Genomic DNA, 15,614 nt, shown 5'->3' with positions numbered 1-15,614 from the left:
TGAAAATATAGTCAGAAGCAATAGCTCCACCCCTCAGGCAGGTGTTCAATTAGGTTATATTGGCTTCACCTTGTGTCGTTATAAAACGCTACATCTAGCTACCTCTTTTGGCCTGTTTTTGTTTTTTGTGGCAATGGGTGGATGTTTGTTTCTCTGTCTGGTGTTATTATCGGGCTCCTTACAGGGTGAGTGTGGGGCTACCAAAACTGCTTTTCTAGACCTTCTAATTTTGCAGTGACTACATTTTTTGTCCCTTTTCTCTCAACTTAATTCAAGTAGTTGTTTCTGCTGGAAGTGGTCTCAGAAGTTGCACCCGGGACTCTAAACTGTGCAGAGATGGTTCAGAGTGTGTGCTCTACAGATATCTGTGTGATGGAGAGCAGGACTGTGAGGATGGTTCAGATGAAGAGGATTGTGAAACATCATGCAGCAAAGGTATGAGACAGTGTGTATGTTAGATTAGAGAAATTGAGTAGCAGAAGTAGTAGGAGATCACAACGGCAGTCACCTGAAAGCACAAATAAAGACCATACAATAATCGAGGGAAAGCCAGATTACCCCCTAGGAGTAACCACCTGGTGATGGCTGGAAGGAAAAACTCCTATTTGACAGGAAGAAACCACTGGCAGAACCAGGCTCAGGAAAGAACAGCCATCTGCCAAGAACAGTTCAGGGTGAGGGGATGTAGAGCCAGAGATTAATAACTAATGATTAAATGCACGGTGAGTGAAGTAGAAACACTCAATGCAGCTTAGACATATTGCAGCATAACTAAGGGAGGATTCAGGGTCACCTGACCCAGCCTTAACTTTAAGCTTTTTTAAAAAGGAAACTTTTAAGCCTAATCTTAAAAGTAGAAAGGGTGTCGATCTCCTGAATTCAAGCTGGGAGCTGGTTCCACAGATAAGGGGCCTAAAAGCTGGGGTTATTATGGTACTATGTTTTATGAAGAACTACGATTGTGCATGTAACACCTTAATGTAATGCCTGCACACAAGCAGATCAGTTCCAGTGTGCCCATGGGAAGATGTGCATTGAGAAGAGCCAGGTGTGTGACGGTGTGCCTCAGTGTCAGGACCGCTCTGATGAGCTTCAGTGTGTGACGCTAATGAGAGGCTGTGTTCATCACTGTGACAACAAGACCCACTGCCTACCTGCATACTTCCTGTGTGATGGCGAGGAGGACTGTTTAGATGGCACAGATGAAGCCAATTGTGGTACCTTCTGATGTATTTATAGTACTGAATTGACACTCGTTTTTATGTTGAACTTGTGCATTTTTGGGGGTTTTGAATTATAATGCTTTTCCCCCCTGTATTTTTGTTTTATTTTTATTATGTATCCAGCAGAGGACAAAAAGGAAGAAGACACCAGTACAACCTCTGTGCCTTCAGTCTTGGTTGGCCCTTCTCACCCCATTAAGTGTTCTTTTGGCTTCATACCATGCAGTGACAACTCGGAGTGTATCCGGAGCAACTATTTCTGTGATGGTGAAGGAGACTGCAGAGATGGTTCAGATGAGGCAAAATGCTCATCCTCTTGTGAAAAGGGTAACCCGTTTGTCATCTCGCTTGTTATTAATATGGCTTTACTGCCATCTAGTGAGCAACACTAGTTTCACATCAGTATTGGTGCATGGCCAGTTGGCACTTTAGCTTTTTACTATCAGAGCACCCCTAAAAATTACTATAGCAATAGTATTTTCTTAAAAAGTTATATTTTTCTAACTTTTCTATAGACAACAGCACAGGATGGAATGAAAATAGGCTAGATATCCAGTGTTGATGATGTCATGATGTTACAGTGTACTCACACAGAGCCAGGTTTGTCATTAACAGTCTAATAACTCTTGTTCCTGCGCCAGAAAGACTATGCAGAGGTAGTTTCATGACACAAATCAGTGATGCAAATTTAAACTATAGCAACAGTTCAACTGTTCTGATAATGCGGCTTATAAAGTGTCTGCTTAATTCTATTTGTTCTCTAAATGGCATCAAAAACGTTAGTAGCTTAAATCACTAGAGATTATTAGCCAATTTTAACCTTCTGGTCCACTAGTCTGCTGGGAAAATTGGGAGTCTAATCCACCCTGAAATCTCTGGTCACCCATCTTATCAGGTTGCTTTTGAATGTAAAATTGTAGTGTTTACCTAGTTTATTTGAGATGTGCAAATGTGAAAAGGGTTGCTTTCATTTGCAAACAGCATATCAAACTAATATTAATTACAAGGCACTGCATATGTGACATTATGATTGGGAGCTGAGCCCCCGTAGCATCGCCGCTGCACACTCTGACATTACATGGAGCCAGGGCACTATATGCAGATCAATAAATGTAGACCTAACTGTGGAATTTAGGATTAAAATCTTATTGTAACTGAAGCCCAAACTGCCAGATGTTATTTGTGTCAGCACATAAGCTGGATTGTTTTAAACAATCCAATGTGCATGCAGTAGGATGGTCTATGCGTTTGTAGATTTACAGATGTATGCACTACAAGCCTGAGCCCAAGTGAGACATTAATGTCAACATAATTAAAAAATCATTATACAATCTGTCCTCTGTAGACCAGTTCCAGTGTGCCCATGGAAGGATGTGCATTGAGAAGAGCCAGGTGTGTGATGGTGTGCCTCACTGTCAGGACCGCTCGGATGAAGCGGAATGCACAAAGCACACGGAGGGCTGTTCTCATCAATGCGACAACAAAAGCCGCTGCATTCCCAGTAGCTTCCTCTGTGATGGGGAAAGTGACTGCTTTGATGGCAGTGATGAGACCAAGTGTGGTATGTGGGCATACTAATGTCCTACCTGCATTCAGCTTTGCTTGCATATGAGTAATCTTTAATGCTTTGTTTGCCTCCCTCCCTGTCAATATAGACAAGGAGGACTGCAGTGACACAGAGTTCAAGTGTACCAGTGGCCAGTGTGTGTTGGCCACAATGCGTTGCGACGGTCACCCAGACTGCCGGGACCGTTCGGATGAGGAGGACTGCACCAAAGTGCCAGCCTGCAACACCAAACTCCGCTGTCCCCAGAGCAAGGAGTGTCTAGTGCAGGAGTGGATCTGTGATGGAGACCAGGACTGCAAAGATGGCACTGATGAGAAGGTGGATGCTAAAAAGCAGCTTCATGCATGCTAAACTTTGAGGCGCAACCATAAAAATCTTTTAAAAATGATTCAGGGAGTGCTTGTTGTTGTTTTTTTTTTTTTTTTTTTTTTTTTTTTTTAGCTAGTGATGTAGTTCATCCTGTTTGTGAATAAATGAAGGGGAAATCATTGTAAATGAAACCAGAAATTAGATGTTAGCTGCAGTGTACATCAATGTTGATGGATTACTGTCATGCCCCTCTTTTAAAGTTTAGATGTCAGGTTCAGAAGGCATGACGCAGGGTTTCTGCATGTTGTTGAATAGTACTCTACTCTCCTTTTAAAACTGCATGTTTTCTGATGGGCTAAATGTTCAGCTGGCCTCCCTGCAGTGGTTTTTGTTTTGTTTGTTTTTTGTTTTTGTTTTTTTTTTCCCCCTTCTCCCTCCATGATCAGGAGTTGAAATGGTAAAGTGCATGTTTACATGATTAAAATTTAATTGGGTCTTTCAGGATTGTCCTGTGGCTCCAGTGAACTGTGGAGAGTTCCAGTGGTTGTGCAAATCCAAGACCAAGTGCATCCCTACAGCCTGGATGTGCGATGGCATGAAGGACTGCAACGATGGCACTGACGAGACTGAATGTGAGTAAAGTTGGAATTATTCACAGAATTAAACATCAGTTTAAAAACTTGTAGCAGTAAGGGTCTTTATCTTATTCCAGTTTTACCACCTGCTATATCTGTGTAGCACATAGTATAAAAGGGGACATAAAATATGTCCATGCTTGTCTGAGAATATTCTACTTGCTGAATGAGACTGTCACAATTCTTTAATTCAAATTGGGATGTTTAGTTATGTGAGCTGTAAAATGCCTGTAATATGTAAATTCTAGCTGAAGAGTATTAAATGGATTCTCATATACTTTAAACTGCTGCTGAAAACTGTGTGTACATGAATGCTGTTCATGCTTACAGGTCAGGCTGTAACATGTGCCCCTCACCAGTTCCAGTGTGGCAGTCAGGAGTGCCTGGAGCCAAACCTGGTGTGCAACGGTATTACAAACTGTGCAGATGGCTCAGATGAGGGAGGAAGTTGCCATACAGACTGTGTAGAGGCAGATGACATGCGCTGCTCTCAGGGCTGCTACAACACACCTCAGGGACCGGTGAGAAGTCTGTCTTTTAAAATTCTGTGTGCTCAATCAAATTTACCCAGCAGAGATGGTGCCTGAAAATGGACTGAAGGGTGTATATAGCAATATTGCCATGTAAAGTCTGATTGTTCTGGATAAACAATCCCTTTTGTTGATCCAGTAAAGATGTATATGAAGGCTATGAGCCTGCAGTGACTCAAAGTGAGTAATCTAAATGTTAGATTTGCATTTGGTGTCTGTAGTGCTGTCGCTGTGCAGCAGGTTTCAGGCTCATGGAGGATGGGCTGGCCTGTGCTGATGTTGATGAGTGTGAAGTTCAGACTCCAGGTGTGTGCAGTCAGCTATGCATCAACACTCCAGGCTCGTACAGATGTGACTGTCAGCCAGGCTTTATAATGGAAGCAGATGGACAACACTGCAAAATCACTGGTAAAGCTCCCTTTGATGAACACAGTATGGAGTTGTCACTCTTGAAGTGGTACTGGACAAAGTTGAAATGTCAGCATGCTGCAGCCACACCAAAATCAAATGGGTTTGACTTCTGCCCATGCCCCATTTCAAGATTAATAACATTTTTGCTACGTTCTGTTAAATATGACAAAAGCAGATGTATTGCAACAGCGTAGCGGGACATTTTGGGAACTGCACCCATTTTATTTTTTTAATTTAATTTTTAAACGAGTTGGATGAGATCACAAGTATGCATGCATGTCTGTTCAAAAACTAAGCCACATGCAGGAGACCACAAACTGGAAGTGGGGGTAAATACAGGGTGAGGAACACTCATTCTTCTGGTGTGTGACACATTTTCACTCCATTCTCACGCTCACAAGCTGCCCAAAGAAATCTCATGCCAAATAAGGGCAAGGATCAGAGGGCGGAGAAGCAGTGGGCTCACAGTTGGTGAAATATTTTTATTTTTTGTAATGTCCTTATACAAAAGCTTCTTTCAGCTGCTTACTTATTCAGAAGAGGTGACAACAGCAGATGGATCTGCATATTTGATTTTTATCTGGATGACTTTCCTGATACAACCCTCCGAGGGACTCACTTCCTGCTCTTCTCAAACTGGCATCTTTTGTGTGTCAGGGAAATATGTAAACCACAAAACCATGTGTTTTAATAGCATTACAAAAATCTTGCCATTCTGCTGAAAGACTCTCCCCTGCCTTTTCACAAGACTTTGCTCACATTTATTGAGATAGATATAGATATAGAGATATAGAGAGATAGATATAGATAGATAGAGAGAGAGAGAGATATATAGATATATAGATATAGATAGATATAGATAGATAGATAGATATATAGATATAGATAGATAGATATATAGATAGATAGATATATATTTTATTTTTTTTTTTTTAATCAACATTAAAAAGGTGAAATGGAGCAAAAAGCCTCAGTGTCGAATAACTTATGCATTATGATCATTTTCTCATCCCTCAGGTGAGCCCTTACTGTTGTCCTCAGTCCAAACAGATATCTTCTTGTATGGCTTGCGTAGTCGCAGCTTGGTTACGTTGCCCTCTTCTGCAAAGAAGGCAGTCATGTCTCTAGACTATGACTGGAAAGGTCAGAAGGTCTTCTGGGTCAGTCTGGAGATGGACGCTATAATGTGGTCTTCTCTAGATCAGAAGATGACAGGAAGTCTGATTAAAGGTTCGTACAACTCGAATGTGGCTGGAGTATTCAGAGGAATGGTTGTTTACTGTCATGTCTTAAAGTTGTATCAAGGCACAAGATGCCACTTGTTTCCACAGGTGTTCGGGCTGATTCTATAGCTGTGGACTGGGTCGGGAGGAATCTGTACTGGATCAACGGGGTGAAGAGTCGTATTGTTGCCATCAGATTGGCAGCAGCCTCTGCAAGCTCACTGGGCCAAAGCATCATCTTGGATGAAGACTTGGATCAGCCCCGCTCTCTTGCCCTGCTACCACAAAAAGGGTTGATATGAATTTTTAAAAAAGACACAACTGTTTCACTTTTTACAATAAGCGGCATTCATGGTGTCTTATTTCATCAGGCTGATGTTCTGGACAGAGATTGGTAATGTAGTGAAGATTGAGCGTGCTGGGATGGATGGGTCAGAGAGGAGGGCAGTGGTGAACTCGAGTTTGGGCTGGCCTGGTGGTGTGGCTGTAGATGCCATCTCTGAGAGGGTCTACTGGACAGATGAAAGACTGAGGGCGATTGGATCTGCAACTCTGGATGGCGACGACATTAGGGTAAAATGTATCTATTTAACCTATCCCAAATCTGCTGTTCTAGCAAAAAGGTTATCAAGCTGTCTGTGAAGGCTCTCAGTCATCCAGGTCATCGTAGTCTAAGGAGCTTGAAGAGAAAAGCCTCTGGAGAAGCTTCTTCAGAAGCAGAAGCTTCTTGGCTGAGAGGTGAAACGTCTTCAAGCAACTTAAAGTAGTCCAGACGCTTTTCTTTCCAAGCCTCTTGGTTATCACGCTCTTCTTCGATAACTAAAAATATCACTTTAGATAACACAACTTTGTCATTGCACAGTCATACATAGTACAATAGTACAATGAAATTGGAAAACTGTCTCACGTCAACACTACATACGACACAACACAGTAACTTGGTAATAAAATGAATTTAGGGAAGTCTTTTCCCTAAATGACCCAACAATATAGATTGGATTCATGATTTCTGTGTAACAATGAAAAATGTTGAACCTAACAACTAGTGACTAATACCTTTTTATATATAAATGCCGTTTTCAGATTCTACAGATAAAAGAGACCACAAACCCCTTTTCTGTGGCAGTGTTCAATGACATGCTCTACTGGTCTGATGCCAAGAAACGAGTGGTGCAGGCTGCTCATAAAATCTCTGGTAAAAACCATCAAGTTCTGCTGAAAAGGCCCAGACAACCTTTTGCTGTGAAGGTAAGGAGTGGATGTTGAATTAAAACATGTTAGGAAATGGGGCGGCATGATGATGATGATGATGATGATGATAATAATTAATAATGTACCATATTTGGATCCTTTCATGTGTTAACTGCTCATACAAAGCTATTCCATTATGTTTGAAGATTTTCCCTTTTTTTTTTTTTTTTTTTTTTTTGAAGCGATTAAGTTGTTCTTTGGCAGACCCTAATGGTTTAGGTCCTGGAAAGCTTGCTGAAGAGGTTTTTAAAATGTTACAAATAGCACTCAGAAGCTTGTTTGTTTTTTCTTCTTGGTTTTAGATCATCCACCCAATGCTCCAGATGGGCACTGAGAACCCCTGCAAGAAGATGGGTTGTTCCCACATGTGTGTGCTTGCTCCTGGTCCCAGGGCTGTGTGCAAATGTCCCCCTGGTCTCTTGCTGGCAGAGGATGACCTCACCTGCTCCAACCTGGTCAACTCGGCATTTCTGCTGTTGCTGTCTCCCTCCAGTGTCACTCAGGTTTTGCTAAACTCTTAATTTCACTCAATGTAACCTGCATTAGCAGAATATACTGTATATGGATATGCAACTCAAATGTCTGATAAATTGGAACAATCTGTTCTGGGTACAAACCTTCAAAATGGGAATTGGGTTCTGAAAGGGGACAAAATCCAACTGAATCCCCCCATAAGTATAACGAACATATCATAGTTTTTTCAGAGACAGTGTATAAATAACTGATGCAGCTTTCCTTTACGTGTATCCTTGGTTTTGGGCTCTTGAACGTTCTGTTTTGCGTCTGCACACTTCTTGAATCTCAGCTGAAAGTCTGCACTTCTATCACATCTTCTTTGCTTGATTCAAGTCCACTGTGGTGATGAACAGAAGCAAACATTAGATTGTCATTGGACAAATACTTATGACATATGCTAACTGGATTTAGATGAGTTTATTAGGAAATGCTATTAAGGTTACTTGGCAAATTGCTCTGTAAACTGTAATTGTTAAAACACAATTTCACTCAAAAGTGAAGCAAAATCCATCCCTGCCTTTCTGGACAGGCTGTATCACACAGCAAGCTACATCACTAATCGAGTAATGTCATTAAAAATGGAAAGACTTCTTTTTTTTTTTTATATAAATGCTTAATTATTTTGTGTATATATATATTCTAACCCCAGTAATCTCTGTAGATCTACTTGCAGTCCCAACACACAGCAGCCGAGCTGAAGGGCTGGCCCAAACATCTGGCCCTGCAGATACCGAGCGTGAACAAAGCCATTCTCATGGACTACAGCCTCAAGGAACACACCCTATTTGTGACAGATGATGCCACTTCTTCACTCAGCTCTTTCAGGCTGAAGGACTCGCTCCTGACGTCTCAGGGCCAGCTTCTTGAGCTGCTGGATGACGCCATCACTGCCATGGCAGTCGACTGGATAACACTCAACATTTACTGGAGCAGTTACAAACAGCCCCGCCTGCAGGTCACTGCTGTCACAGGCACATACACAGCCATTCTCATAAAGGACGGGATCATTAGAGTGGGTTCGATTGCTCTTCACCCGCCCAGTGGAAGAGTTTGTTTCACGAATATGGATCTGGAGGCTACGGGCAGCACGGCTACAATAGTGTGCGCCAGCATGGATGGTGCGGAGCGAAGAGTGGTGTGGAAGGATGCTGTCCAACCAACATCGTTGGTCTTCTCTAATAATGGGGATAACATTTTCTGGGCTGACACGAGTAAGGTTTACTTAAGTTTCATTGTTCAAATAGGTTGTTCTCTTAATGACTTGAGTCAAATATTCTCAGGTTTGGGGACCATTGGCTCTGTCCTGATTGATGGATCTGGATATACAGAGCTGAAGGTTGATGACAGACTGGCTGCTGTGGCTCTAAGTGACAACATCCTCCTCTGGATTACAGTCACTGGTAAGAGCCCAAGTATGTACTGTAATAACTGACTATAATTCCTAAAAAATGACATCTTGGCTGGAGCAGTTTTGGTAAATGACTACTTCATAACATGGATAATGGCTCCACAGGAATCAACATCTTTGAGTATAGTTTAATGGTACAACTATGACCTTTTGTTCCTTCAGACAAGACCCGACTCTGGTACAAAGCAGATCAGCAGGATAAGAAATTATGGTTTGAGGTTGGCACACAAGTGGTCAGCTTAAAGGCATTCAGCAAACCCAGTCAGATGGGTATGTAAGAACCACAAAACGGAACACCTGGGTTAGGAAAGGCTAATCTGCCATTTTTAAATGTGTCTAAATGTCATGTACAAAAAACAAACTACCTCATGCTTAATTATCTGCTTGGTTTCATCAGGCTCTAACCCGTGCACAGAAAGCAATGGCAACTGTGAACACTTGTGCCTCGCCACCCCAGCAGGTCGCACATGCAAGTGTTCTTATGACCACATCCTTCTGAATGACACTCACTGCAGCCCAGAGCAACACTGCCCAGCTGGCAGCAGGCCCTGCCTCGATCACCTCTCATGCCTGCCTGTGGAGAAGTTTTGCGATGGACATGCAGACTGCGCGGACCACTCTGATGAGAACTGTGGGATGCAAAATTAAAGACTAAAACTGCTCCTGTAGATATGACACCTTATTGCACCTTGGCTAAAACTTTTTTTTCTTTTTCTTTCATAAAGGTGTTGGCACCAAGCGGCGCTCAGGAGCTGAGGTCTTTGCTCCCACTCAACCTCACAGCTCTCCTCCTCCTCCTTCCAGTGTCCCTCCTGTCTCGCAAGTCACAGGTCTGAACACAACACTGAATGTCAGCATTCAGCGCGTGAACTTGGATGCCCAGCAGTGCAGCCAGAGGCGCTGCAGTGGCAACGGACACTGTGTAGAGATGAAGGAAGTTACTACGTGTGTGTGTTCACTGGGCTACAGCGGTGATTCCTGTGAAAACCAGCTCGTAAAAACCATGCAGGGTCCCATTGTCTACGCTGCTGTGGGTCTCTGTGCAGTAGTTGTGATCATTGTTGCAGTAGTGCTGGTGAAGAGAAAGAAGAGTGCCAACTTAAGGTTTTTTGTTTTTCTTCCTAAATTACTTCAATCTCAAATTTAACTTTTTCCTTGGTGTCTCTCTGTGGGTTTTGGTGTGGGTGGACTACAAGGCTTGGCAACACTTCTCCCTTTGCAATAGGAGATGGTGTGTCCTTGGTTTGCAGCAATGTTTAGTTTTGTACACTTAACTGGGAAGCATTTGCACACAGTAACCTACTGGTGGTTTGATGTGATGGATAACTATTTTACAGCTCTTCTAACAGCAGCTCTAAGAGACTTGGGCACAGTGGCTATGTGGTCTGAAAGCTAGCAACAGCATGCTAACGCTCAGGATGGCATTTATATCAACGTTATTAGTTGTGGGTTAAAATATTATTACTATATTCTTGATTTTATAACTGGGAATCTGTTTAATTGGAGGTTAGTTCTATTGGCTCTCGATTAAGTATAAACGGCAAACGCGCACACAGTGGTGATCTGCAAGAACAGATGTCCCTTTGTAAAGAAATCTGTTTGGATTTGGAATAATCTCGAGTGTGTGGTTTTTAGAACTCCATATCAGTCCCTTAGTCGGCACATCTGTTTTCAAAATGGAATGGAATAGAATAAGCCTTTATTTTCATTGTACAACGAAAATGCCAAGATGGTGAGAACAAAAGTGCACATCTTGGGGTTTCATATGGGACTTCATAAACCACGTGGTGATCTCATGGTAGCGGCTTCCATTTCTTATATGGTCTGTCCACCTTCCATATACGGTATCTTTGCATGAGGATATTTTCCTGTGACTACAAAGCTAGGACTAAACGTAACCACTTGGAATGATGTCAACGGGAGTAAAATGTTTGTCCTGTCCATTTATCTGTCACTGAACCAATGCAGTGTTGCTACCATAGTATTTGGAAAACAAATTCAACTAGGATGGTGGATAAGAAAAGTGACCACGCTTCATTCTCTTGGGGCCTTGAATCCCTGTAATTCATTGATTCAATTATCCAGTCTATACTATGCTGTTATGTTTGGATAATCTCATTTTTGCCAAGTTAAAGTGTGGTTATGGGTGGTGCTTCATTTTCATTAAAAAAGGTCAGGAACTTGATTCTTTTTCATTTAGCAAAAATGATACCTTGGTGTTTCTACAGTTTGAGAACATTAGAGCTTTCCTGCATCACAGAATTAAACGTGTTCTTGCTGCAGGGGAAATGGACCATCAGCAGGCAAGGAGATGAGCATGACTGACCTGGAGAGCAAAGCAGAGACCATTCCCACATCCCATACTGTCTCAGCAGAAAAGCCAGAGGTGGACCTCCCTTAAACCAGCAGCTTCCCGTTTTTGTCTTGCTGCAGTTGTGGGACAGTCTGACATGTCTCGCTTTGTTGGAAGCCGTATCCTCTGTGGAATCGAGCTGATTTATGAACAAGTGATGTTTTAAATAAACGGTCTGCATTTTCCACTGTTTCCTGTCATGTTATTTCAGGTTGTTTACTGTTAGACCACCATTGTGGAGTTTGACATGGATCAGCATGAACACTCGGATTATAATAGACGGTAAAATGAGAGTGCAAGTCTGACTTTAATGCCTTGTTTTGACCAAAAGACCTTCAGTTGTGTAAAGGAGGGGGGGATGCTTAAACTGAAATAAGTACAGTGCAAAAGTCTTGAGCCAGCCCTAATTTCATGAGATTTTGCTTGGAACATAGGAAACGGGTGCTGTGACCTAATGAAACTTGTGAATGCACAGAAAAAACGATAAGAGGCAAAACAAGTTCGTAGAATTCTAACAAGCTTGAAAGTCAGTATTTGGTGTGACACATGATCATTGACAAAATCTGACTGTACTTTCCTCATAATTCCATGTTTTTGACAAGCTCTCAAACACTGGCTGAAATGCAGCACGAAACCATGACCGAGCCTCTGTTTTACAAACACTGTTGTACTCTTCTCCTTACTACCTGCATACATATTGACAGCAGTTTAATTCATCACTCACTAAGTGGTGAATCCCAAATTTGTCAGATTTTCTCCTGTCCACTTGTATAATTTGGCATAATGAGACCAGGAAACACTTGACCCCTGTTTCAATCCAGGGGGTCAATGTTGACATAGTGGAGGACTATAAATACCTCAGAGTATACACTGACAATAAACTAGACTGGGCTAAAAACACCACAGCACTTCATAGGAAGGGCCAGAGTCGCCTCTATTTTTTTGAGACGATGGAGGTCCTTCAACATCTGCCAGAAAATGCTCAGGATTTTCTACAAGTCTGTTGTGGCCAGTGCGATCCTCTACGCCATTGCAAGCTGGGGGTGCAGGCTGAGGGTCGCTGATGCTAACAGACTCAAATTGATCCGTAAGGCCAGTAATGTTGTGGGGTTTGAGCTAGACTCCATTAAGGTGGTGTCAGAGAGGCGGATGTTGTCCAAAATAAAGAATGTTGGATAATACCGCCCACCCACTCCATGACATGCTGGTCAGTCACAGGAGCACGTTCAGTGAGAGACTGAGATTACCAAAAGCACCACTGAACGACACAGGAAATCATTCCTGCCTGTGGCCATCTCCCTGTACAACTCATCCACTTAACACACTGTATACTGCAATAGCTACACCCTTTTTGCACACGCTCTTCTTTCTTATTCAGCTATTTATCAATAAGTGACTTATATGTATATAAGTCATGTATATATTGTGTCCATTTCTTAGTGTATTGTCTGTCTTTGTTAATGTTTATACTGGAGCACTGTAAGCAAAAGAATTTCCCCTAGGGATCAATAAAGTATTCTGATTCTGATACCCCAGCCTTTTCCTCTTCTTTAAAGAATGGCTTCTTGACAGCCACCCTTCCACTGAGGCTGTTTCCCATGAAGCTTAGGATCAGCCAAAGATGCCAGATGGTTTTCTCGGGTCGTGCGTCAAGTCTCTGCTGGATCTTTTTCTATTTGTTAAGAACACGACTTTCAGATACTGTTCATCTGTAGAGTTTTATTTTTATTTTTTTTAGGTCTTTCACTTTTCTTTTCTCCTCCAGTTTCTTCTATATTTCATCCTCACACACCATGCTGATTTATGTCCAGTTTTTGGCCAGCAGCCTTTTGTTGCAAAATTACAATGTATGCCTCTGAAACTGTTGTCCTTAACATTTTATTTTTGTAGATTCAACTAAAGAAATTACCATTATTTTTTTTTGGGGGGGGGGACGAGCTGTTAGTAACAATGTGCCTTAACAATACAACTTAAACTTGGTGTTTTGCTAAGTTTTCTGTTATGTGTAGGTGTTTTGTACATTTGAATGGCTCGTAGCTCAGCACCAAGTGGCTAAGGAAACAAAAAAATCTTTTAAAAATGGACAGATACTGAACTAAAACTGAGTGGGAAAAAGCAGCAAATGGAGCCCCTTCAGAAAGCCTCGAACTTTTGCTAAAGATCACATTTTAAAAAATTACTAGTCTGGCTGACTGTAGGCATATTGAAACAATCCAAATCACATCAGTACTTCTGCACTCAGTGCAAACACTATGCATGAAACTTTGTCCAAAATTCCTTAAGTATTTTACATCTATTTAAATTCCAAACCATTGTTTAAACCAATACCACAAAACACATGTTTGCTGTGCTTATGAATAGGCACTTCTGGTGGACTTGTTCTTCTACAACCATTGTCCTAGAATTTTTAGCGATCTGTAATTTCAGTTTAGCTGGGGGTGTTTAATGATTTAGCTTTCATGGTTTTAGGAATCAGAGCTACAGTGGATAATATATTGCCAGGAACAGGAACCCAATGATGGCCCGGTACCCACACATTTCCACGGCCATATAAAAAGGCCAACACAGATGTTCTATTGTTTGCTGAGGACTGAGAAGAAGTGAGAATTTACTGTAATCAGTCTGGAGCGTTTCTATGGTGAGGAGGACATTCGACCATTAAGGTAGGTTCTCAATCATAACTTAGCATTTCACTTTACTGAACTTGTTGTAGTTCCAGATGCTGAACAACTTTACTAACATTCAATAATGCATTTAAACTGAATTCTAAAATGGCTACTTGTCTTATTCTTTAATTCCTTCAAATAGTAATAGATTAGTGGATGCAGCAATACACTCATTTAAAACTTAATGAATTTTATGCTTGAGACAGTTAAACACCACATTCAAAATGCTGCTAAAGGCAATATTAGCAAAGGGTTGACAAACCTAAATGTAAATCAACCCAAAGAAAAAAAGATTTGTGCCACTACAAACATGAAAAAAATGATTCCAGAAATGTCTTTTTTAACAATATTTGAGGTGGAAAGCATTTTTAACTGAACCAAGAAAAAAGTACACACTACTAGTTTACCAATATGGTTCTTTTAGTTTGTTTCAGCAAATACAGGAAGGACAGCAATGGCAGTCCTGGGGGCCACCCTTTGTGCTGTCCTCATGGTGACTCTAGTGACAGCTAAACCAGTGAGTAGATATACTGCTTTGCTGCTACATTTTCCCACTGTATAGCAAAAATTGGTGGATTTGTGACACTGTTTTATTATAAAACAGGTCTGTCTGAAAGAAAGTGACGATTCACCCAAGTCATCAGAGTCCAGTGAATCCAGTTCATCAGAAGAGACCACCACTAATGGTAGGTCTTCACAGGAAACCCCGCAATCAAACACGCCGGATGCTACAGAGAACAACCCCCTGGATGCAGCACCGCTTCCCTCTGCAGATGCAGGGGCTTCTCTGGCCACTTCTCCTGAAGACCCACAAACCTCTGCTGACGCAGATGCTTTACAACCTGTGCCAGATCCGTCTCACACTGGGATGAGTGTTGATGTTTCTTTAGATGTGCCCAATTCTGGTCCCACAAAGGACTCTGTTAACGCTGTTGACCCTACCCACATTCTACCCAACGCAGACGCCCCGCATCCTTCAGGGCTTTCAGAGACTGGTGTAGTCATAGGTACAATTCAACCACAAGTCATTACCACATACCAAGGATCCACCCAGGGTGTCACTCCACCCTTTCCTACATGTGTCATCCAACCAACACCTACAGCATTCTCCACAGCCCCACCACTGGTACTCCCTATTGGAACAAAACTAGATGGTGGTCCTGTCTGTTTCACTTTCCAGGTCACAACCGCTGAGCCAGATCCACCCAGAGGAGACAGCATTTGATCCCCAACAGAACACAGAAATTGTTGTTCATTTAAATTTTAGTTTAGCCTAGGTGACCAGGTCAGACCACATTAGGGCTGTACATATACACAACCTTGACTTGATACTTATATAGATGAACTACACTTGGCTTTTAAGTTGTCACTTTTCCCTCAACACTGGCAAATGGGGAAAAAATGGTGCTAATGTATGCTGTATATATACAATAAACACATCGAAAGCTGTTGCAATAACAAAAGTACAGTCACAATAAATTAATTAATAAACAGCTGAAAATTAAACTGATTAAATGTTTGT

The 15,614-nt window shown here is 41.8% G+C and overlaps 2 protein-coding genes across 8 annotated transcripts; both read left to right on the top strand.

The window, feature by feature from the left end:
• The first annotated feature begins 34 nt into the window (after positions 1-34).
• On the top strand, positions 35-11,611 carry lrp13 (low-density lipoprotein receptor related-protein 13). 7 transcript variants are annotated; one of them, XM_039621331.1, is made up of 20 exons: positions 35-185; positions 280-435; positions 999-1,217; positions 1,347-1,550; positions 2,569-2,784; positions 2,879-3,108; positions 3,602-3,731; positions 4,065-4,255; positions 4,486-4,672; positions 5,693-5,905; positions 6,007-6,190; positions 6,270-6,471; positions 6,982-7,146; positions 7,452-7,652; positions 8,327-8,876; positions 8,946-9,065; positions 9,236-9,343; positions 9,471-9,704; positions 9,799-10,177; positions 11,357-11,611. In XM_039621331.1, exons 1-20 carry the CDS (start codon positions 134-136, stop codon positions 11,472-11,474), a joined length of 4,059 nt encoding a protein of 1,352 aa, XP_039477265.1. In that variant the 5' UTR covers positions 35-133; the 3' UTR covers positions 11,475-11,611. The 7 variants fall into 7 exon arrangements, with proteins under 7 accessions (XP_039477265.1, XP_039477262.1, XP_039477264.1 ...); XM_039621328.1 differs by having other exon boundaries at positions 9,471-9,707; XM_039621330.1 differs by having other exon boundaries at positions 82-185; positions 277-435; positions 1,350-1,550; positions 9,471-9,707.
• A 2,280-nt stretch (positions 11,612-13,891) lies between these two features.
• On the top strand, positions 13,892-15,598 carry LOC120443197 (flocculation protein FLO11-like). Its single transcript, XM_039621332.1, has 3 exons — positions 13,892-14,089; positions 14,517-14,609; positions 14,697-15,598. The coding sequence occupies exons 2-3, from the start codon at positions 14,547-14,549 to the stop codon at positions 15,315-15,317; spliced, it is 684 nt and encodes a 227-aa protein (XP_039477266.1). The 5' UTR covers positions 13,892-14,089; positions 14,517-14,546; the 3' UTR covers positions 15,318-15,598.
• Positions 15,599-15,614: the final 16 nt, after the last annotated feature.

This window comes from Oreochromis aureus, linkage group 12 (assembly GCF_013358895.1).
Source record: "Oreochromis aureus strain Israel breed Guangdong linkage group 12, ZZ_aureus, whole genome shotgun sequence".
Lineage (NCBI taxonomy): Eukaryota > Metazoa > Chordata > Actinopteri > Cichliformes > Cichlidae > Oreochromis > Oreochromis aureus.
Note: the sequence above shows the minus strand (reverse complement) of the source record. Positions and strands in the feature narration are given on the sequence as shown.

Excerpts from the sequence above, each read along its gene's own strand:
- lrp13 (XM_039621327.1), top strand. The coding sequence starts at position 134 with ATGGGTGGATGTTTGTTTCTCTGTCTGGTGTTATTATCGGGCTCCTTA. Across the intron at positions 1,551-2,568 it reads CTCATCCTCTTGTGAAAAGG|ACCAGTTCCAGTGTGCCCAT; the intron begins GTAACCCGTTTG and ends TGTCCTCTGTAG. Across the intron at positions 8,877-8,945 it reads CATTTTCTGGGCTGACACGA|GTTTGGGGACCATTGGCTCT; the intron begins GTAAGGTTTACT and ends AAATATTCTCAG.
- LOC120443197 (XM_039621332.1), top strand. The coding sequence starts at position 14,547 with ATGGCAGTCCTGGGGGCCACCCTTTGTGCTGTCCTCATGGTGACTCTA. Across the intron at positions 14,610-14,696 it reads CTCTAGTGACAGCTAAACCA|GTCTGTCTGAAAGAAAGTGA; the intron begins GTGAGTAGATAT and ends ATTATAAAACAG.